At 41.2% G+C, this 25,297-nt stretch overlaps 1 protein-coding gene across 1 annotated transcript in view; it reads right to left on the bottom strand.

The window, feature by feature from the left end:
* GPC1 (glypican 1) overlaps positions 1-25,297 on the bottom strand; it is a 233,134-nt gene that overhangs the window by 103,282 nt on the left and 104,555 nt on the right. Inside the window, exon 2 of the mRNA XM_063132257.1 lies at positions 6,226-6,384. Coding sequence (XP_062988327.1) covers positions 6,226-6,384 — 159 coding nt within the window. The remainder of the gene's footprint in view (positions 1-6,225; positions 6,385-25,297) is intronic.

Below are 25,297 nucleotides of genomic sequence, written 5' to 3'. Positions count from 1 at the left end.
CTGTGTTGGCAGCATGGCCACCATTTGCATCCTCAACACTGGGGCTGGGGCCGTGTGTGTGTGTGTGTGTGTGTGTGTGTGTGTGTGTGTGAGAGAGAGAGAGAGAGAGAGAGAGAGAGAGAGAGAGAGAGAGAGAGAGAGAGAGAGAGAGAGAGAGGAAGGGAGAGAGATGGCAGTGGCCTGCCCCTCCCTGCCACAGGGTTGAGAAATAGAAAATCTGACGCTTTCTCAGAAAAAAAAGTATTCTGCTCAGATCGAAATTTGAGCTCTAGAGACACCAGTACCACCACACCTAGAACTGAGCTCTGCTGCCCATCCCAGCACCAACGTCAAGGGTAGGCATCATTGCACACCTGTCGAAAGCTTACACCCCAGCAGGGCCACCCCCCTGATAAGAACCTTCTGGAGTTGCTCCTCCTCTTCACCACGGCAACCTGCTTGTTCGTCTGCCTCTCACTCTGGCCCAGAGAACTGTGGTAGTGAGTAGGAGGAGAAGTACGTGCCACTGCCTGGTTGCTCACTGCTTTCTGCCTGTTAATCAAGTAAGTGGTAACAATGATCGGAAAGAGGGTGAAGAGCAATAGCATCAGTAAGGGAGTGGCACCCCGCTGTGGCACCCCGGTTGTGGAACGAGCTCCCCAGAGAGGTCCGCTTGGCGCCTACACTGTACTGCTTTCGTCGCCAGCTGAAGACCTTTTTATTCACTCAGTATTTTAACACTTAATTTTAACTTAAATTTAAATTTTACTGTTTTAACTCTGTATTTTAATCCTATATCAACTTTGCTGTGTGGTTTTATCCTGGTTGCGCTTTTTATACTGTATTTCGTAATTGTGTTTTAAACTGTTGGGTGTTTTACTGTGGTTTTAATTTTTGTGAACCGCCCAGAGAGCTTCGGCTATTGGGCGGTATAAAAATGTAATAAATAAATAAAAATAAATAAAATAAATAAGGGAGGGAGCCCATTAAGGATCTCTTACCCAAGGGACTGCAAAACTTGTAATTGGCACTGGCACACCTATCCCCACCCACTCTGCCATACCTTTCTCAACAGTCACCATTGGCAGATTTTGATGCTCCTGGATGAGGATGACTATTGGAGGACCTGTGAGTGAACATCTACCTAACCACTTGGGAAGAAATGCCATCACTACCTGAGCTCTGCTCCTCACCCAGCTCAAACCACTCTACGGTACCTCTTTAACAAGTAACCCTCTGCCTAAGGCACTCCTTCCTAGTTATTTATTAGTCTGGTTATTTATGGTGTTTTTTAAAAACAGATTTTATATTAAATAATGCCATTTTTGTTTCATTTGACTTATTTTATCTTCCAAACCATTAGATTTGCTTTTATTGTGAGCCCTTTGGGAACAGAACTATTAACATTTAGAAAAACTACTGCAAGCCACTCTGAACCTATAGAATAGAGCAGGATATAAATCAATCAAAGAGTACTAAAAGCATCTGGGATTTCCAGTATCACTGCTGCTGGGAAGTTAAAATATTTCAAATTGTTCATATGAATGACAGAACAGTCAATAAACAAAGAAAAAAATCCAACTAGGTCTGCAATCCTATACACACTTACCTGGGAGTAAGTCCCATTGAACTCAGTGGGGTGTCCTTCTGAGTAGAGATGTACAGGATTGCACTGTAAGATGATGTCCTTTAATGGGACTATCACCTGGGCATAATGCTTGGACAACTTTTGGTTCACAAAAATGAAAAGGAATTTTATTTATTATTTTTATTTATTTATTTATCATACTTATACCCCGCTCCTCAGCCAAAAAAGGCTCTCGGAGCGGCTTACACTTAGCAAAAAAAGACAGTTGGTTCATACATGCACCCTTGTTTGATCCACACCAGGCTGTGATCCTACAACTTGGAATGTGCGGGGGCCAGGGCTTTTTCAGTGGCTGGCCCCCGGTTATGGAACAATGTGCCACTGGAGATTAGACAGGCTCCCACTCTCAATTGCTTCAAACGCCTTTGCAAGGCGTTTTTATTTTCATAAGAGCTTGGGGAGGGGGTGGTTTAAATTGGGTTGAGGGCTTTTAATGGTTTGAGGGTGAGGGTTTTAATGGAATTGTCTTAATGTGGGTTGAGGGTTTTTAATGGAATTGTTTTATATGTTATTGTAAAGCGCCTCGATGCCAGAAATGGTGAGGCGGCGCTATAAAAATGCTTTAAATAAATAAATAAATAAATAAGCTCTGTGCACTCCTGGATGTGATTGCTTGGGAGTTATCAAAGGTCCCTAACATTTGACTTTTAAAAAATTCCTTAAAATACCCCCCCAAAAAACCCCAAAGCAAACAAAAACACCCCTGATGCAGGCTCCTATGACTCAATGCTAGTACCAAGGAATTTGAAGCATTTTGTCAGAATGGGCTAGTGATGTAAATAGACTTATGATATCATGGGCTACAGTGTGCGATGTTCCGCTGCCATTGTATTAACCACAGGTACTATCCCCAAATAAGGTGTAAATGGGGATATGAAAAACAGTTATCCAGCAGAGAACTAGGTACAGGGCTGGCACAGTAAAATGGAGGCAGAATTGGAGATGTACCAACAACCTGAACGGTTCTTGGCCAATGTGGTGCCTAATATAGTGGAGTTACCAAACATCATCCAAAGTACTGTTGTAATGTGCTCTAGTAGAATTGACAGCCAGCACATCACTTTACCCAACTATATTTACATAAGGCCTGTTTACACAAGCAACTGTCCAGGGGCAACAAGGGTTTGATCTAATTTCACCTTCCAATTTGTTTACACATTCAAGAGCTGAATGTGAGGCTGTATAGAGAGAGACTAGAGTCAACAGCTCCTCTTAAGACAAAAGGCTCTAAATTCACTGCTTTCATCACAGCAATGGAAAATATAACCCCAGGATTGAGATAAGGCACGGACCTAGCTATATCAAGGTAAGCCATTCTGTTCCTATATAAATAGAGTGATAGTTACCTTTTTCTCATTTAAGAAGATTCTTGAAAACTACTCCTTTGACACCCATTTTACCAAAGACACAACTGTATCTGAGTAGCTTGATAGTACTCTCATTTAAACCAATTTGTTTTCTAGTATATTAGAAACCATGTTACAATTTGGAAAAATTGGTGAAATAGCAGGATTCTTTCCATCACCCAACTTCTCATTTAACCCACAGAAAATTATGTCTCCATCTAAGTCTGTCAGAAAAACCAGTTACTGCTAACTATCTACTTTTCCAGCCCACACCTATTAGAGATGACTGTTGAATTTGGTGATCCAGTTGATTACTTCTGGCTTGATGACTCTATGGAATTTTTTAAAAAAGGATGTATACATGCACTTTTTTTTTTTCTGAATATTACTGTGGCCTCAAAATCTCCCTTTATATCTTTAGTAACAAGCAACAATCACTATATAGATGGATCCCATAATTACTATTAAAATGGATCACTTATAGAAGTACATTATAATCTCAGAGATACAAGTCAGCAGCAAACCCCATCCAGTGCCATGAAAAAAAACTAACCCTGTGATGGTCAGAACCCCCAAAACATTTGCTGAAACAGCAAAAGAAGTTGTTCTTGGGAAGAATTAAACTCACTATTTTGCAGGGTCGCCCCTATCGAGGCAGAGTGAAGCAGCTGCCTCAGGCAGCAGATGCTCCTAAACTGGAACTCCTGCGGATAGCTGGCCTAGTTGCTTTAGGACCAAACTGATGTTTAGGATAAATTCCCTGAAAGAATGTGCGTACTGCGGCACATCTCGGATTGCGTTTTGTGGGCATTGTAGAATCCCCTGGCACAGGGGACAAGGTCAGGCTCAGCTCAGGACATGTTTGACTTCTAAGAGTTGATGCTCTGGATGAGTCCTTTGAATTCCTGTGTAAAGCTAGCACGTCAGGGAGAAAGAGCCTAGACTAGCCTTCTCCCTTGGTTTCTATGTCTCAATGATTTTGATACGGGGGAAAATTCTTTTTTTTTTTAATTTTATATCCTGCTTTTCCAACAATGAGCCCAAAGCAGCATACATAATCCTCCTCCTCTCCATTTTATCCTCATAATAATCCTGTGAGTTAGGTTAGGCTGATAGTCAGTGATTGGCTCAAAGTCACCCAGGGAGCTTCATGGCCGAGTAGCGACTAGAACCCAGGTATCCTGAGTCCCAGTCTGATACTCTAACTACACTGCCCACATTCAGACAATCACGGGGGCAGAAGAAACACATGTGACGACGATTGTACAATTACCTGCAATGTGGCATGGGTTGCCGTGTCGTCTGAACCTGGTGTGCGGTGCAGCAGGGGTGGCTTCCCATCCACTTCATAACCTCTACTGCAAGTCATGGGTTGTAGCATAGGTAAGAAGCTACCTGTGCTGCACTGACGACATGGCAACTCATGCTACATCATGGGTAATTATGCAAATCATGATCGCAGGTGGGAAAGGGGCCAGGGTGGGGGAAGAATCCACGACTGGTTCATTTTCCCCCACGATCGTCCAAACACAGTCACTGTATTGTAAACTAGTATAGCCGTAAGAGAGACTCACAATATGTCAATTCTAAATGTGAAGTCTGGTACTATACAATAAACTATTCCATGGACTTCAGACATATTTATCTCAACATCCAGTGTCATTGCAGCCCAGCTCCAAAATTTTGCTGCTAGTATCAGGTTGCTTCTATCTGAAATGATTAGCAAACCTAAAAAGAACTAAAAGTATGGCTTTGGCCAAATAGTCTCTGAAAATCCAACCTTGAAGAACTTTAATATCATCTGTCTTATTTAAATCACATACCAACAAGGGATCACAGTGGTATTTAAGCAAGCAGAGAAAGACATGGTGGAAATAGGAAACATCTTCATGGGCCTCAGGCCTCGGCTGAGGTTATGGCTGCCACAGAGAAGTAGTGATTTATGTATTAGGGTTGGATAAAGTTGTTATTTTGTTTGTTTTATTGAATGCACACATTGCTTCAGGATCAGGATAAAATGTTAAGGAAATACATCCTAGAGAAATAAAAATAATACGCCCTGAACTGCTGATAACACGCAGATAAAGAAAACATGCAACTCCAATCAGCTTTTTTTTTTAAGGTAAAAGCAAGAGTTGGGTTCAGAAAACCTCGCCATCATTATGCAATGGTATACTTTGTAGTCCTCTGCCAGCAATCTGTTTGGTATGTAATGTATTATATGGCAGATTCTGCTTTTAATTACATCCAGGATAAGAAACTGGATTTCTTTGAGTGTCCTACATCATAAACACTGGCAGAATTCAGTTCACAGACCAAGGTATTATGTTAGCTAGTGATTTTGGTGCTGAAGCATGTCCCCCCCTCCCCCAATGAAAGATACACTTTCTAATCCTCCAGATTTCAATCCTTTTTAGACCTAGGTGCCCATACATATAAAGACATTTTGTGTTGGATACAACATTTAAATGGGGTGTATGTAGAGTCCCAACCTGGTTGGGTTGGATCTGTGTGCTCTTTGACTTCTTCATTTAGAGGTGTCAAGTTGGAGCTTGCATGCATGGATCCCATTTAAAATGATGCCCAACATATGGATGAAGCAGAGGGGAATCACGATTCCACTAGGATAGACCCTACACATTTATTTTATGTCCAAAGAGCTTTAAATGTATACTTGTCCTTAATTCTTAAACATCTAACAACTTTAATCACAACCCCTGCAGTCATCAGCCCCCTGCTGTCTGTTCCGTTCACCATGTGCAGTCATAACTGTCCTGTCCATGGCCTATTCAAGAAGTTTTCCTGTTTCTGTAGGCCAGAAATCATTAGAACCATTATGCGCACCTTGATGTCTCCACTTGCACTTTGATGTTTATTCCCTGCACTAGAATTTTTTTAACTTCCACGTCGAGTCAAAGTCAAACTCCGTTCTGCCAATAAACCAGCATGAGCTGCATGAAATCCCTTTGGAACAATAGCTGCAAGAAACCTAACTACATAGAGGGTGGTTAAAACCCTACACAGATTTCTTTTTTGTTTGTTTGCTTTTATTTCAACCACATGGTACAGAAATTGGAGAGTTTTCCTGAATTCTAGGTCTAAATTAATTGCCTTTTCCACTCTGTGCTACCCATTGTTTGGATCTGCACTGGGCACTTAACTTCTGTTTATATTGCAAACAAATGTGGGTAAACAGATGGGTGCAAAGTCAAAGGGGCCTGGGCCAGGCTGTACATGCTTTGCATTACTTACCATCAAAGTTCTTGTACTGGGCTGTTAAGATTATTTGCACTGAGCGCGTGGCCTCCTTCAACATCCATTCAAATTCACTCCTACTCTTGTTGGCAAAGTTCTCTTCCATCTCACTGGTACAGCAGGTATAACCTTGTGGGCAAATCCTCAGGTGTTCTCCTGAAAAGAGAAAAGGAGATATTTAGTCATATCATTTGTTATAGGAGTCAACATACAAAGAGTTTCTACGTGTGTGTGTGAGTGTGTGAGTGTGTGTGTGTGTGTGTGTGTGTGTGTGTGTGTGTGAGAGAGAGAGAGAGAGAGAGAGAGAGAGAAAGTGCACATATGCACACACACATAGTTCTTTAACCAGGTCTCAAGGATTGCTAATCCTATCAGTGGAAAATGAGAAACCAAGGCTGTCCATCTGCAAACACACCTCATATGCTTTCTCTTCTTCATGTGCTGAAAAGAATTTGCTTAAATAAAATCAAGCAGTGAAAAATATATCTTGTCTAGCCATGCACTAAAATAACCTAATTACACGTAAGTAGTCAACACGTACAATGTAATTTGATTGTGATTGCCACATCCTGCTCGCACTTTTACACAATGACTACCTTTAGTGTCATAACTGAGTTGGAGCACAGATGGAAACTCATGCCTCGTCTTGTCTTGTCGGTTTTGTTTTAGCAGCCCTATAAATGGGGAGTCTGCCATCAGAATCCATACACGTCCCTCCAAGCGTACACCTTTCAGCACTGGGGGCCTTAGGGCTCATGTTCTTGAAAGTGTCGAATCTCTTTTGGCCTGTAAATCACTATGTAACACTACGGCACTGAAGAAAGTATTGTAGGTGATATTTCAGACTGGCTGGATAGATACGCGTTCAATATCTGGCATCTATGAGGTAACCATTTATTTCTCTCTAGAACTGCCTTTCTCTGATCCATGACAGGAACAACAAGGCTGCAAGACTTATTTTTGTATAACCTTATGGTCTACTGGTTGCCTCCTTCCTGCCTCTTGGATAGCACTGAATAGACAGCATTAAACATCTGCTAGTCTCTTCTGATAACAGTAGACAACCATAAGGAAAGCATAAACCTTCTCATTTTCATCTCTCTCTCTCTCTCTCTCTCTCTCTCACACACACACACACACAGAGTGATGAAAGGTGGTGAAATAATTAAAGTTCAATCCTATGTTTAATGCAGGACTTGCACACCGGAAACATATTACTAAAATGCATCACTGTTCCATGGAATAATAGGCCAAGGTAGTTCCAAACACTTAAGGGACGAACACACAGAGACATTTCCAAAACGTTTGCAGAACCAATTTGTCTTGAGAAAAAACAAAAACAAAAACTTTGGGAGATGAAACCCAGAATAGTCTTGCTCTGTTAAGAGACAAGAAGCAAAAGCACAGACACCCCCACCCCAATCTTTTACAAGAGAAAGAAATCAATTAATGTAGAAATTATATTTTGTGAGTTAGCTGTCTAATAGCTGGATTGTCAAGAAAAGTAAACAAGAAGAATGTAAGCCTATGCGGCAGGGTCTTGCTATTTACTGTTTTACTCTGTACAGCACCATGTACATTGATGGTGCTATATAAATAAATAATAATAATAATACCAAACATTAAGATTACAATCCTGCGTATACTTAATTGGGGGTAAGAGCCATTGAACTTAATGGAATTTGCTTCCAAGCATTTATTTATTTTTATACGCACTGCTCTTCAATTAAGAACATCTTCAAGGCATTTCACAACATAATCTATAAAGTACAGCAACAAACAACAAAGCAATAATTAAAGCCAGCACTTAAAACTCCAATGCTGATCTCAGCACTGGGGCAGCCTGATCTAGGAGAAGACAATCACTCAGATACCCGACTCTCAAGAGTCGGGTACCTAAAACAACTATTCTTGTTTTATATTGGTCTGTTGACTGTAACTAATGAAATGAAATGAAATGAAAAATGAAATGACACAGGATGATTGTGCTGCACAAGTTGTAGGAAAAGTCACTTGTCCTTTTTTTCAGCCACAACAAAGTGCCCCTCTCAAGTTTCCTCGTTTCACCCAATTTCACAAGGTTCATTTCTCAAGGATGTCAAATGCCCTCCTGAAAAAGTGACAGGATATATCATAGACAAAGCGAAGAAAAAGCAAAGCACCCTTACAACATTCAACAAAATGTAGTTGTTAGTCATTGGTTTAAGCAATCAAACTACAAATCTATTTTTCCAAACAGCCTGAATAACAACATCAATTGTTTCATAAAATCTAATCTTAATCCTATTTGTTTAGGGACATATCTGTGGCATTTGGTGTTGCAGCATTTCAACCCAACAAGAAAGCAAAGATTTCACAATGCAAGGGAAAGTTTGTTTTCAAAGACAACTTTTCATGTTTGAACTGAGCCCAAGATGGTGGCATTTCCTGTCATTTATTCACTTTTATTGGCTGGCCAAGAAAATATTAACTGCACCCTTGGTTTTGCTTTCTCAGATCGTCTGGCTTTATTTTCTCATTTCTCCTTTGCTGAAATGGCACTCTAATAGGGGAAATTGGGGGGTGGGTTGGAGGGGGGTGCCTTTCTTCCTAGCCTGGAAGCATGCAATCTACCAGACTGGTAGCGGCTTTCACATTGGGATCATAGCCAGGAGCTCACAATGATTAACAGTCAATGATCCTTGGGGCAGGGCAACTATTTCCATCTCCGAGGCCACAGCTGACTAAGCAAAACAGCCATGCCGATTGGAATGAAATATTCTGAGAACAGTATAATGAAAGGATTAAACAGAAAGGATCACAGGTACTGGGAGGGGGAGTAGTTCTCTTAGCCACAGGCCTCTTCTGTGTATATAATATTTTGTTCATTTGGTTTGCATTTGGGGCAAGAATTCAAACAGAACGAAGGTGTGTCCCTCCCTCTCAATAGCAAAAAGAATGCCTCATCAACAGGGCCATGCTTTCCTATCCAAAAAGAAGAGAATCTGATATAAAGAATTCCAAAAGGAACTTAAGGATGAGCTAAAGGCTTAACTCACTCATTTCTGCAAAAATCTAAGGCCACTTTTCAGATGTTTTGGACCAATGCCCATCAGCCCCAGCCAATATGGCCTATGGTCAGGAATTCTGGGGTTGTAGTCTAAGGCCTGACTTAACAGCATCTCATAGCAATACTCTGATCCCTAAAACTGCCTCATATCCACCAAGTTCCACTGAATCAAGTGTTACTCAAAAAAGATACATTGGCTCCATTGGTTTTCTAAAGAGATGTGAATTAGCTTTTAAAGAATTCTGGATATCATCTGTTTCTGCTATCCTGAATGAAGAGAAATCTCTTGAAATCCATTGACACATGAATACATGGGGAATTAAGGCAGAAGGTCCCCCCAAAGAGTACATGGTTAACCCCCACCCCAAGCTGCACCTCCAGTTTCAGCAAATCCCTAGGATGGCCAAGTATCCTATTTCACAGAGGACAGTCTTCTATTTTGGACAGTTGTCAGACAGTTTTCTACTTGAAGGTGTTTTCTATTTGATGGGTTGTCCGGTCCAAGTATGGTTCGAAGTCAAAGAAACATAAGCAGAAAGAGCAGGGTCCTGAAGCTCCCATCAACAGTGAGCACCTGGGCAGCAGACTGGGCAGGTACACAGGTCACCTAGGCAGTCTGCTCCACTATGGTAAGTTATATCACATTTCTATTTAAATGCAGGCAATTATTTCTACATTTGCATCTATACATATACATGTTATTTTACCCTCTTTTTTTGATGATGTGTCAGTGGCGACCCTGCCAGTGCCACATAGAATAGGAATAGGCAACTTGTGGCCTTCCAGATGTTTCAACCTCCATCGTTCATCATTGGCTATACTGACCAGGGCAGATGGAAGTTGTATCTGGAGAAATATCTGGAGAACCACAAGTGGCTCACTCCTGACCTAGAAAATCATCATTCTGCTGTTTCTCACACATGTATTCGCTCCCTTTTCTCAAACTGGGGGGTTGCCACATCTAAAAACACAAAGAAATTCCTAATTACCAGGACACCATTTCCTAACCATTTGCTCCGATAGATGAAACCAACCATCCTGGACTAATAACTAGCAATCCTCTAAACACAGGAATGGTTTGTCTAGCAGCTATAAGACTTTTATTTAAGTAGCAATAGTTTGCTTAAGTACGAATAGCACACTCCATACCATGCGCCCAAGAAAACAATTTTGCAACAAAGGCAGGCATTTTATTTGATCCAGAGCATTCACATTTTTGTTTAAGATTGTTTTAAATTAGTCTGCAAGCCACTTTTAATTTATTTTATAAAGAAAAACAGGCTAACATTGCTTTAAATAAATAAATGAAGACAAAATAAATGTAGTAATACATTATTGCAACTATATAAGTGTCCTAACTTTGTGAAAGGACACTTCAAATGTGCAAGTCAATTTTTCCACTTGACTTTTTCCATAAATTGACTTCTTTTTTTCTTTTTTTTAAAGAGGAATGGTACAGTGACAGAAGAAAAGAGACAGGTGAGTGGCAGAAAGGGTAAATGGTAATGTGAATAACAGTCATGGAAAGGTAGCCAAATCAGGCACACAACTGTCACTCTTCGAACGTTGGAATATTTTGCTGATGCTGTCTTGAGATTTTCAAACGTATCCCCAGAACCATGACAGCAAGCATCTTCTTTTTAAATAAATAAATAAATAAATAAAAAGGAATAATTTGTGCCCTGACTCTCATTCAATTTACTCACAGGCCAACCTTATGAGCTGCTGAGCCAAGAGCCAAGAAATTCAAACAGCAATATAGGACTGTACCCTGGCACAGCAGCTATATTAGGCACTGATGCATCTGTGAACTCTTGTGCAGCACAAATGTGCAACATGGTAGTCACAGCATTGATATGGAGGGAAAGGAGCAAAACCTGCATTTAGGGAGATATGGCTTAGTGGTGCACAAAGAGACTGAAGCAAAGCTGTGCCAGCCGCACCTGAAAATAAGAGAAAAGATGCTTTATCTTGGGTAGCAAGGCAGTGTTCAGTTCTAAGAGAGCATTATACCTACAGTGGTGGAAATCCAATTAGACTGCTATACTTTAAGAGGATTTATATCACGGTATGAAACAGTGTTGGCAATACTTGGCTACATGAACCAATGGTTTGACTCAGTATAAAGCTGCTTCCAATGTTCCTGTGCTCCCCAGTGTTTATGTATTATGCTTTCTAGTGTTAGTGTGTTATGCTTGGTGAGGCCTCTATGAATAGGAAACTTATACTGCAGCAAGTTTTGGCTTTAAACAGACCTCCTAGAGATGTGAAGGCCCAGAAAAGAGGGGAAATTGTGTGATTCCATGGGTGGAAGCTACATTAAATTAGATATGCATGAGGAATTCGTTTCAGTTTGGTTTTGATCAGGATTCAACCAGCTCGCACCTTCCAGACTGAACATAGACTCGGATGCAATTTGTGATCAAAGTCTGAACATTTCCAAGCTTGCAATGCGTCCAAAAAAAGGGTTATTTGAAAGACGTGTATGGAAAAATACATACTTTTGAAAAACGTGCACAAATATGCTTTAATCAATGTGTACATTTCAAAGATGCGCACAACTGATGCATACTTTTGGAAAAATACTCAAAGAAATACACACAGATTTTTATGTGAAAAGGAAAACAAAGCTCACAATCTGATATAGATTTGAGTCACAATGAGCTTTGAGATGAAATCCTGAGTACTTTGGTGAACTAGAGTATTGCTGATTCTCACAACCATAAATTAAATGGTTGGACCCAGACTTAGCCATGCTTAAAGTAGAGTTATTGAAATCAGTGGGATGACCAATTTAAGTCCCATTTCAATGGGTCTACAATAAACATGTCTAGGTCTGAATTCAACCTACCTTGTCTTCTGAATAAACATACATAGGACTAGTCTTTCATCAATATGCCACTTAGTATAAATCTATCTGCTAATCGAGTTATATATGATTGTTTAAGATTGATAAGAAAGTAAGCATTGCATACTATTCCATTTTTGTTCAACAGTTTTAATTGTGTGTGTGTGTGTGTGTGAGAAAGAGAGAGAGAGAGAGAGAGAGGGAAAAGAACCCATTCCCTCGCCCCTAATGGCTTCAGAATTTCTGGAAATTTTACACCTCTAAGGATTTACTCCACAGTAAGAAAAAGCGATTTGCTGTCTACAGTATTGGTCATGGGAGAAAGGGATAAGCCTGATCTATAAATGCTTCTAAAAGTTTGGCTGATCATTGCTTTGGCTTTTTATAATTGGACTAAGCCCAAGATCCAAACCATCAATGCACCTAAAATCTCCATACGAGAAATTGGGGTCGAGGAATAAGAGAAGAAAGCATAATGTTTCAGCCCATGGATCAAGGTCGGATATCAAATGTTTTGATCCACCTGCCAAGGGATTCTGGAGTTATCCCACACACTCCCTTCATTAGTGTAGGGCCGAGAGACTGTCCTCTTACGTGCACTTAACTCCCATTAAATGCTAGCCAAAGTCAAATGTTGACACTGATAGAGAAACAGAACTGTCAGTGCAGGCATACCCTGCTGCTTGTACAGTTACAAGCCATGCAGGACAGCACCAGCATGTGAAAACATACACACGCTAAAAACATTCCTCAAGAAATGGGGACAGCAAAGCAAAATGCTGTGCCTGATTTTGGAAAATCCCGCCAAATAAATCCTTTTTTTAACTTGAAAGCAATGTTCTTGCCTTTCCCATCATCCCAAACACATGCAATCAAATCAAAGTGCAACTTGGGCTGCTTTCAACATTAAACATTGCTCTGAAAATGCATGCAGGCAAATGGTATGAGAATATTTATCACCCTCCATGTCAGGGTCACTTGGCAAAATGAATTATCAGTGGTAGCCAGACAGCCAAAGTATATGCTCACCAGTATATGCCCCTGTCCCTACACCTGAAAGCAAGGTCTTGCTTGTGGGGCCACACTGCTCTTCAGAGCAGCAGTGTGGCCCCACAAGGTTCAGAGCCAGGCCCAGGCGAAAGGCAAGAGGCATTTCTGTTGTGCTGAATTTCAGGAATGTACAGAAAGCAACAATGCACCTTGCTGCTTTCAGAGTGCTGCCAAGTCTCAGCGTCGTATCAGGGAGAGAATCTGCCCTCCCTGAATTTCCAAGAAATGGTAGGACTCTCACCTGAGTAAGCACAACTACGGAGCTCTGAACTAAATCCACCCAGCCCATGATAAATCAGCAAGTGTCACCTTCTATTGAGTGAGCAATGCCAGAGATAGGCACTGTTGGGTACCCGCCAAGGCCCACACCCAATCCCTGGAGCTTTCATGGCCCTGCTGCTGCTGCTCCAAACATGCAAGTAGTAACAAGAGTGAGCAGAGAGTGAAAGCAGCATCCTTCCCTTGCCTTGTGCCCATCCTCTGGGTGGTTGTACAAATTAGTCCAGAGGGAAAAGGCAAGTGCCGACAGAAGTGAAGAGGTGGACCCACTCAGGCTGGAATCCACTGAGAGCATCTTGTCCAATAGCCAATAAAACCTAGAACCAGCACTGAATGCGTAAGAAATAGAAGCTCCTATTATAAGGAGTAGTTACTTCAGTTAAGAAATCCAACTGGGGTAAAGGATTATAACTCTTGAGAGATTCCAAGCTCTAGCCACTGAACTCTCATGAAGGAATTAGGTGTATCATGGACACAAAACTTAACAGAGGTTTATATTTAAGCAGGCAACAACACTCCTAATTTTACATGATGGGGGGCAAGACCCACATTTGTTCAGCATTTGCATTACACTTTCAAATGTACCAGATATTGGGTTGTATCCAATGTTAGTTATACTTAGAGTAAATCCATTGAAATGATATTAGACTAGCATGGAATATCACCCATTGAAAGTGGTCCACAAAGGGGAGGGGGCTCTGAGACATTTTAAAATGTTTTAAAAGTACAATAGTAACTGCAGCATAGTAGTTCAGGAAACCTATAAATGAACAAAGAAACAAAAAACACACAACTAGTCAGGTACTCCCCTAGTGCTTGAAACACAGGGCATGCCTACACCATAGGGTGTAGAGGGAGGGGGAGGATATACTGATTGTGAGATCCTCCCCCTGTATTCATACGGAAGCAGGGATGTTGCAGGCACTAATTTTTTTTTGGAAGCAGCAGGGCTGGTCGCAAAGAGCGAAGCCCTGCTCCAACGAAAAAGTAAGAAAATCCCCCCCCCCAAATTTGCCCCCCAAACACCTCCCTGCCACCCCCTCACCTGATGGGCACAGAGCTGCACCATGCGGATCTGTCCCCATGTCTGGTGTCACGCTTACTCATGAGTAAGCGGGCACCAGGCAGGACAACTGTCCACACCTCCCAGGGTCTCGGGACAGTCCCAGGACTTCGGACACAATTGGGATCATCCCTAGTTGCCCCTGGGATCCTCTGTGCATCATGTGGATGCACAGGGACGAACTAGGGATGACCCCAGGATAAAAGTCTCATGTAGACATGCCCATAGAGAATGAAAGTTAGAACATATATGAATATGATTCATGAATCTTGCAAAGCTATTAATTTATTAGATTCTTGTACATTAGAACTGCCTTACCCTACTTGGTGTCCTCCAGATTTGTTGGACTACAACTCCCAGCATTCCTGACTATTGACAATGTTGGCTGGAAATAATGGGAGTTCCAGTCAAACATATCTGGAGGACACCAGGTTGGAAAAAGCTTCATTAGAAAACATATGCCATCAGCCATTCACTAGCCACTTCACTGCCTGTGGTTATACAATGAGTTCTGGGGAATGCTAATTCAAACTGATTTGCAGGATGTTTTCACAAAGCCTCAAGCTTTTATACTGCTGAATTCCTCCAGCACAAATAAAAACTCTTAGATAGTGATCTTCATCAACCAGTGTAATGTAGTGGTTAGGGTGTTGGACTGAGATGTGGGAGGTCAGGATTCTAGTCCCCTTTTGGCCATGAAGCTCACTGGAGGATTTTGGATTAGTCACTGACTCTCAGCTTAACCTACCTCACAGGGTTGTTGTGAGGATAAAATAGAGAGGAGGAGGACCATGTAAGCAGCCTTGGGTTCTTTAGAAGGGGGGGGGGAGAAGGGGTATAAATAGAATAATAAAACAAAATTAATGTTCCAATAACTGTTGTATAGTAAAAGGCTACTCTCTCTCTCTATGCAGCAGTTAGCAAATTCAGTATAAAGATTATTAATGCATGTGAGGACAAATATGGCCTCCTCCATATCAGTGACTAGGATGATGCAAAATGTTGGGTATGTGAGGAATTCTCTATTGTTTAAGCTGTTGCATCTGTTACGTGAATGACTGGAAGGCTGTTGTCTGCAGGGACCATCAAGACTGACAGCATTCACATTTGTTCAGATTTTAAAACTTATATTGTTCAGTCCTCGAGGAGGGAAGCATTCGTAGGGAATGTTACTATGGCAAAAATCAATCAGCAAGGCCAAGGAAGAAACCACTGACATGCTGCGTACAGCTAATAAGATAGAGAGGTTTCTAGGACAATGGTCTCTATTTTCTTTCAGCAACAAAATCCCTGGAGAGATGGTTGAAAATTGTCAACAAGTGTGGATGGCATTCTCGACTCTTACTGAAATTATCGATGCCCAAGAAAAGTAACTTACCTCCTACTGCCAACATCAAAAGTCTTCCATATGGAAGACATAGGCCCTTTCTGCACCATACGGGTGTAGGGGGGTAGGGGTGGAATCCTGGACTTACCTTCTTCCAGGATCGTCCCCTGTGTCCAAACGGCCAGCATGATGTCTGGGATGGGAGGAGATGTCACGCATGTCGAGGCACCCATTTTTTTTAAAGCTACAGGAGCTGGAACATGCTCATGTTCCAGCAAAAGGTAAGTGCAACCCCCCCCCCCAAAAAAAACCCCACTCCCCCCCATCCCTGATTCCTCCCAGCCTGGCTCCTTCCTTCTACTAATCACTGCTACTCACAGGGAGGAGGGAAGAAGCCAGGATGGGCAGCCACACACCTCCCGTGGTCTCGGGATGATCCCGAGACTGCAGGAGGAATTGGGTTTTCCCAGGGATTATAACAGATTATTTATCCCTGGGAAAATGTGTGCTTGTTCCACCCTGCCCCCGGGAGTCCCTGTACGTCATTTGGACACACAGGGATTTAGCTGTGACTATCCCGGATTTTCGGGCTGGTGCAGAAACAGCCATAGAAAGATTTGAGATTTATACCCCCATTTACATGAATATCAGTAGAATTAAAAGAATAGTACTGGTGGGCATAGTGAATTAGGAGAGTTATTATTACGTTACTTGGCAAATAGCAGGAACACAAATGGTAAAACCCCCAGGGCCTGCTCCTTTAGAGGAACAAAGCACTCAGGGTAATTGGCTCCGTAGCCATTTCCCACTATGAACCTAGTGATGGAAAGAGAACTACTGTAATGCAAGGAAGGCCAACTATCGTGACACTTCATTGCGTATGCAGTCTTGACAGGAGCTAAGCGTTGGTAACATACCACTAAAGCTATAATTCTAATGGTCAATACACACCCATCTACCACTGGCTGCTACAGTTTGTAATGTTGGGGGTCATAATGGCAGGTGTATGGGGGTGCGGTGGCCCATTACAAGAATCAAACATTGACAGAAAGTGCAGCAAAAGTGCTTTCACTTCATCAGGTGTATTTACAGCCAATAAATACAAAATTGCAAGGAACCCATTCTGCTAAGCACAACTGCAAGGCACAAACCGTGGACGTTTGCCAGATTTTGTGCCGCAAAATGGGCAGGGTTGAGCATTTCTTTCTCCCTCTCAAAGCATGGTGAAACTTATTTTCTATAAGTTACAAGGGTGAAAAGCACTGCACGCAAGCAATGAAATATTGCTGTTACTACAACCATGGTCTAATTAATTCCCTCAGTTTGAAAAAAGGCGCCACAATTAGGAGTGCAGCCAAATTCCCCTCCGAAGTTTGCCTCAGCTAGTAATTAGCTCGACCCAACACCAGCTGTCCCCAGACTTCTTTGCTGGTTTCTCTCCTTACCCAAACTTATATTGTGACAGTGAGGTGGGAGGTGAGATGGGGCTTGCTGTCAATTTCTATCGTGAAAAGGAGGGAGGTAACAGCAGGGATGACAGAACACATCAGAGGAAGCACTTGGAATGGGTCAGGACATTCCCACATTTATTTATTTATTGCATTTCTCTACTGCTTAATAGCTGAAGCTCTCTGGGTGGTTCACATTGCAGAGAATTCTTCGAAAAAGTTTGGAAAGACCTAGCCCCTTCTGAAGAGAGATGTGGGAGGGTGTCTGTCTCTAATAGCTGCAGGTCACTGGAGGAACAAAAAGATGAGAAGCAGGCCACCAAGATCTGGATTCTGTGTATCTGTAAGGCCTGCAATGGAGGCATGCAGTTATTAGCGATATCAAAGAAATAAAAATGCAAGTGGAGAAAGTACTGCTAAGAGACTCCTTCACTGGCAAATACAGCAACCTCTACAAATATTCTGGAAAAATATTTGTATGGTAAATTTTCTGGAATTGCAGAATACACAAAGGAGACACAGGTAGAGAGACTGAATGGAAACACGTAGCAGAAGGCCAAGGGACTGTGCCCATTCTTCTGTGGGGAACAAATCATGAAAGTATTTTCTGAAGGTCTTTACCAAGAGTTCAGTTCCTAATAAACGAAAAGAAATACCACTGAAATTAATGGAGGTTCACATTTGCCCAGCTTGGTCGATGTAGAGTACAATCCTATACAGGTCTGCTAAGAAGTAAGCCCCACTGAATTCAATGGGGCTTAATCCCAGGTAGTGCACAGGATTTTCTGTCAACAGAATGATTAAAAATGTGTTTAATGAGGCCTTCAAATAGATACAGATGTTAAAAAGAAATTCTATTGTGCTTTACTAGGCCTTACCTCTTGACAAATAATCTATTATTCTAAATTGTTCTCTATATGGTTGGCAGTTTCCTCTTACAAACATCAGAAAAACGAAAAAATATCAAGTAAATAAAATATAATAGATCAAGCAATAGATCAACATAGGTCAATGCCTCTATATAGTTTTCCATTCAGTTAGGAACTTGTACAGAACGTTTAAAATTCAGGATAACATCCCACTCAGAAAAAGAAGTTATTTTAGGAAACAGCCATTTGAAAACTTAATGAAAATGTGCTGAGTCTCAAAATACAGAAAGATCTAACTGTTCTGCATGGAAAGGCAGCAACAGCATATGACCAGGAATTTTTGCCAGAATTGGTCGTTTTGTAAAATTAGTGCTGGGATTCTGTGGGATCCTATATATATATATATATATATATATATATATATATATATATCTTTGACGAACAGCTTGCACAATCATTTTGTGGTTAATCATAGCTGTTTGCACTGCTCCCATCAGAGAAATACTTATTGAAATATGTGCGCCAGAAGTCAAATGAACAAAGAGAAGCAGACCACATAATAAAACATGCTCTCCAAACCATCAAACAGAAAAAATACAAGTTGTAGCATGATCAGGCCTTGGTAAAATCATGTGGGGAGTAATTACAGTGTCTTCATTCATAATACCATGTAGTTACAGAGTTAGTCAGGGTTTCCACTTAAGGATATTGTGTTCAGGAAAGTTTATAGCTCGGCTGCAAAATTAAAATTAGCCTCCCATGAAACTTGGAAACGATTGCGTTACAAGTAAGAGCTTTCATTTCTATTGGTGATGTATCAGTTTTTAAATGCATTTAATTTTTTTTTTTAAATGAAGAATCAGCTCATCTACTCATGCCTAGCCTTTAGGGGGTGCTTTTAGCTTGTTTATTTTTGCACTTGCTTTGACTAATTTACACAAGAGACATTGTATATCAATGCACCTTCAATGGTGAGGGTTGATGGGAGCTGTAGTTCAACAATGTCTGGAGGACTACACATTCTCTACCCTGCCCTATAGAAATTACATCCATACAGAACACTGATGGAGGAGGGCTTTCTCCGCTGTGGCACCCCGGTTGTGGAATGAGCTCCCCAGAGAGGTCCGCCTGGCGCCTACACTGTACTCCTTTCGTCGCCAGCTGAAGACCTTTTTATTCACTCAGTATTTTAACACTTAATTTTAACTTAAATTTAAATTATACTGTTTTAACTCTGTATTTTAACCTTATATCAATTTTGCTGCGTGGTTTTATCCTGGTTGTGCTTTTTATATTGTATTTTGTATTTGTATTTTTAACTTGTTGGTTGTTTTATGATGGTTTTAATTTTTGTGAATCGCCCAGAGAGCTTCGGCTATTGGGCGGTATAAAAATGTAATAAATAAATAAATAAATAAATAATGATGTTTTCAGAACAAGATGGATGTAAATACATGGAGCACTGGGATGCAGAGAGAGGATAAATTAACAAAAAAATCTGGAAATTTGTTTGGAAAACTGGATAGGTCTCTTTCTCACTTCAAAGAAAAATCTAGATAATATTTAAACCCATGCGTACAGGAACATAATGGAAGGGATGTCAAAACAAGGGCATATGTGGGGAGGGTGTTCTTTGTTGAGTAAATATTGAATGGACATTCTACACGTTCTAAGTATTATGAGTGGGTAGATCCATTACCAGTTGCACCTGAAGTACTAATTTTGGAATATATTCTGATGAATGTTAATCAAGAACATCATGACTTGATTTAGCTTATGATGATTGCACCAAAGATTTGTTATCGAATTACAAATAATGGAAACACATTAATATTCTGACTGGGTAAGAAAACTTGGGGATGTGGCCATTGTGAGAAAAATTACTGCCTATGTTAAAGCAATGGCAGGTAATAAACAATTGTTTACATTTTAAAATAAATGGTGCATATTTATATAGTTTTGGAAAGAATATGGACAAATTGCCAGTTTAGAAAACAATTGTAAAAGTGGAAAAATAATTTGTTAGGGCATAATGGAATGGGATGTCATTTGATATAAATATCTATTAAAAAATTAAAAATAATTGGCACTAGCATTTATTGAAACGTTTAGATGATCCTCCAGTAAGTGCTGGAGTATTTTGGGTAATGTTGATTTTCATGATAATGCTAAGTTTTGTACATGCTTCAAGCCTTTGTAACCATCAAAATGCTAAACCCTTAATCCACCTCTTAGGATGCTCCCAAACTGCAAGGCTCCCTGTCACAGTATTCCTTCCATATGTCACAGGATTACTGATACCACTTTCTAACTCTGGAAGAGCCCTTAGAGCCTCCCGTTTAAGATCTAACAAAGCCATTAGGGACCCCATCCTATCACGAGTTCAGAGGCTGATGGGAATCCTATGGAGAATGGGAGCAGAATGCTGTCCTGCATTTCTGCTAGCTGGGCGATTTTGCCTGTTTAGCAGCAGCACCTCATAGGGTGGGTGGGGGGAAGAGAACTGGGAAGGCCATAGGAAACAGTGTAATGCAGCCACCTTGATCTCCTCTCCTCCCTGCCCCAGGGAACGCCTCCTTTTCCCCATCTCTGCACTCTATTTTGTGAGCATGGAGAGGTAGCCAATGTGGTTCTCTCCATGCGGACTATGAGGGGGAGGGGGCGGGGAGCATGATTTCCTGGCTCCGAGCTCGGAGCCCTGTCTACGAACTTGGAGCCAGGAAACCAAACAATCCTATGACCCGCAAGACACTGTCTGGGGAACATAGGATTGCTCCCTCCTTGGCATAAGTTTAATTGCTGATCAAGAATCCTATAAGGACTCCTTATAATTTTCCATATTACAAACTCTACAGAACTGAAGAGTCCAAAAAACACAAGGAAAAAGGAATACTGTACTTGTTCAGATGGCCCAGCCCATTTTTTCTTCAAATAAGCATGGACCATCAAGGAATTACTCTAGGAACCCTTGTGGCCATTTTGCAGCTTTCTATAGCTTACATTTCAGTATTATGCATGATAACAGAAAGTATAATATGCTCTTTGTGCTACAGAGCCCACAAGGGTTGAAAAGCTCCTTTCCATCTGACATACATATTCTTCATGCATACCTTTACAAAGGCCAGAAAGCTTAATTTTTCAGTCTTCCTCCTCTATTACTCTGGAAAGCTCTGGCTTACCTCCACATTCAGCAATGCATCCTGCCAAGCCAAAATGAGTCCTTGCAGCATCCAGGCATATATCTATAGCTCTGCCCACAGCTGAAACAACTTTGGTGGGGGAGGGTTGAATGTCTGAAGTTTCTGTTTGCTAGAACAAGCTAGTGAGTAATATTATGGGTTCTCGATACTGCATCACCCCATATGCCAATTTCAAAGATCAGTTTGAAACACAGGTTATAAATAACATATAATCAATAATTAAAATATAATTCTCTGTTTAGTACATAAGGGGAGAAACAACTAGTCAAACACTGGTGGAGGAGATCTCACGTTCTATACTGGATGGGACATGACTCCTAAAGAGACATACCAACACCATCAAGAGCAGCTGTCATAACAGTTATTATTACAGCTTCTCATTTTCCAATGTATTGCTTTTTTCCATCTCTCTCAACATCATCTTCTTCCCTTTTTTATTTAGGTTCCTACAAGAGAGACCTGCAACAAAATGTTGCACTATGGAGTGTTCTTGTTCAGTGCTCTCCTGCAGGTCCATTCCATTCCCCCTTCCATCCAGGTTTCCATTCACCCATCCTCCATCCTCAATAGTTCAGCATTCCATGGCCAATGAACATGTTCAGCCCTCTTTGGTCTGTTTGTTGGAAGTTCCCCCTTCCTTAGTTTTCTTCTCCCTCCGTTTTGGCTACATAAGCAACAGCACTCGCACATGAACATTGGAAACAGAGGGAATGTTATCAACTTCACAAGGCATGTTCTGCATATGTGATCAGGACAGCTGTATCATTTTTTACTTGTGCTGCTGTCAAAAATACACCAGGCATTATTCCCAAGCTAACTTCACAAGAAAGAATATGTGAATTCAAATCTGTGTTTGAACTCTTGTCACCTGCTGATATTCAGCTCCATACAGTGATATATTCTCCGCAATGATACTATGTGCAATCATTTATGGGTTTTTTTAATTTGAGTGATCTAAGTTTCCAAATATGCTGCAAGAATTAAAAAAAAGTGGAATATCCCCACTGAGGCTTGCCTGGGGCCAACACTGTTATCATTTCAGCACGAGGTAAAGACTTTCCTCTACTCCCAGGTATTTGATGGCACTGGATTGCATATGATGTGGCTTTTAATGTCAGTTCTTTTATCAGGTCCTGGTACTGCACTGATAATTATTTTTAGCCATTTAAAATTGTTTTACAGTTTGTAAATTTTTATGGCGTTGCAACTTGGGTTTTAATTTTTTGTGAACTTCCTGGAGAACTTTGGCTATTGGGTGGAAGAGAAATGAAATAAACGAATGAATGAAAACTGTAATTGATAAATTTGCAATTCCAATTCTGTTGCCGTGCAAATGTGGTGCTCTGGGTGGACAACTCCCCCACATGTCCCAGTGAACATCAGGGAATGTCCAAACCACACCTTGGATCAACTGTAGCTTTTGTGTGTGGTCTACTGTGATAACACAATATGAGAAATAGGCATGGGAGAAGGTTAACAAAATTTGGCATGTAGGTCATTTCATCACATCACATTTGCCCAGCTTCAATAGAAAGAAGTCAGTTTTTCCTCTGGTTACTATAGAAGCTGTATTCTTTCCCCCTTCCTTTTCCTTCCTCTCTAATGTTTCTTGTGTTCATCCTAGATTGTAAGCTTGTGAGCAGGGCCTATGCTGTATTTTAATTGTTGTACAGCACCGCTACAGTGGAATAACAATAACAATGAAGTATATGGTACTACAGAAAATAGATGAAATAGAATGGGGAAAACAATCATGAGTGTCTACCTTGTGTAAAGTTTTGCTGACAATTTCAGATTCAGTCAGGGTGCAATCCTATGCATATTTAGACATAAATAAGTCCTACAACTAGCAGCATTCCCCAGCCAACTTAGCTGGCTGGGAAATGCTGGGAGTTGTAGGACTTGTTTTTATCAAAACATGAATAGGATCGCACCTTTATTTGCTCCCCATCCTTACTATAGACTTAGATTTCCTGGTTCTTTACTTCTGCTTTTACTGATCTCTAAAAAGCTTCACTTGAACATGATGCTTGAATGCTAGCCACTCATGAGCTTCCCAGAAGGCAGGATATGAAATCTCTAACAATTGGCAGCATAATTTGTGATAATCAGATTCCAAATGGGTAGATAATTCCACAAAGTAGTGTGCAAAGGCAACAGCTGATAGAATCAGCAACTCTCAGATGCTTATCAAGATCCTTAGTCATGCAGGCTGGTAGACTCATGATGTGAGAGGACACCACTAATGGAATTGCATGCATGATATTAAGTTCAGGCAAGCAACATTACAAGTTATGCATAAATAAAGAAACGACTGTTTACCTCAGGCCTGGTGCAGGAACATGAAATACTAGGGCAAATGCCTGCTACCACTACTGAATCTGGACCTTTATGCCCCTTTTAATGTTTTTTCTTTCTTTCAGCACTGATAGGAGTGCCAGTTCTCTGCCACTGGACTCACTGGCAAGGCATCATTTTAATCAACTTACAATGTAATGCCTGAAATGTATATATTGTGGGCAGTGCATTGTGGGAAAATAATGGTGGCAGCAATGGCAAATGCAGCTGCGTAGAAGTGGGGCTGAAAGTGTTGCCCAAGGGACAAGGGGGTTCGTTCCCCTGGAGGACCGTGCTCAATTTGTTCTTCAGAGTAGAATCAGACTCGTGGACCTACGGCGGATACAACTCAGCTTTATTTCTCGAGAAAGGCAAGACACCAACAAGCTAATGCCCTGCAGGGTCTGGCCCCGAACAATCTAAAGGCATTTCCTTATATAGGTATACAAACAAAGGAGATAGTCACAGTCACGTGAGGTTACATCAGAGTCATGAGTTTAAGCACCACGTCGCTGTTTCACTGTTTGCACTCGACACTCAAAGTTTGCGCACTACTCGCTGTTTTGCACTCCTTACTCCGGAGATGACAGTCCATATATGTTCATCCTTTGCACTAGGAACTTGAGGCTATGCTCCCGGCCCGCTACCTTAGGTGCAGCCGTGGCTTGTACGCAGAGTCTTGTGACTAGCTGATTCAAGCAGGTATTTTGCGACATACCTAACAATTGGAGTGTCAAGGCCTGCATACCTTAACTTACTAGCACAAAGGATATTTTAAATTTCCCACAATGCATTGCCTATGAGATACAAGAGATGAGCATTGTATTATGCAGAAATTAAAATGGCATCTGTACCATCAAGTCCAGCATTCCTTTCAGTACTTCTGTCATGTTCTCCCTGCTGCTGCTGGGCCACCTCTCACCAGCTGAAGTCAGGAAAGGGGCAATTACCACCAGGGAAGCTGCCCACCAAGTGCATTTTGTTCAGAGCACCTTGAAACTTGGCACAGGCCTTTGTCTAGCTCATCATAATACATGTGCAATCTGGTCTCTGGTGCTGAGTAAACTCAAGCCCTGGCCACAAACCACAGCCTTCCAACTATCTAATGGTTTGGCCTTACAATGAATTTTAATCCCATTTAATTACTGCCCTAGAAAGCAGTTAAAATTCACATTTCACCTTCAGCATTAGTTTCCACCTTACAAATCACTCCCACCCTGCCTTCAAGGAGTTCTACATCTGTCTCGATAAGATATTTATAAATAACAAAAGCTGCACTTTGATCAGCGGTTGCCTCAAGCAGAAGAGATGCTGAAATTACAGACATCTAAAGCTGCATTTGACGAAGCAAGCAAACGGGAATTTATCTGATCTCCTTTCAGAGGAGATGCCTTTTAAAAATCCTGATCCTTTTTAACACGATGGGAAGCATTTTCTTTAATTTTCACTTGATGTTCACCTAAGGAATGAACCAGCTCTTGTGCAAGTCAATGGCAAAACTCCCATCGGCTTCAAAAGGCATTGGATACGATCGCCTGGTGTTTCTAAGATGTTTGTAACTTGGTTGCATGGTAAAAGGTTTACGCTCTCTGTTAGAAA

The sequence above is a fragment of the Elgaria multicarinata genome, chromosome 8 (genome assembly GCF_023053635.1).
Source record: "Elgaria multicarinata webbii isolate HBS135686 ecotype San Diego chromosome 8, rElgMul1.1.pri, whole genome shotgun sequence".
In the NCBI taxonomy this organism is placed as follows: domain Eukaryota; kingdom Metazoa; phylum Chordata; class Lepidosauria; order Squamata; family Anguidae; genus Elgaria; species Elgaria multicarinata.
This window is presented reverse-complemented; position numbering and strand designations above follow the sequence as displayed.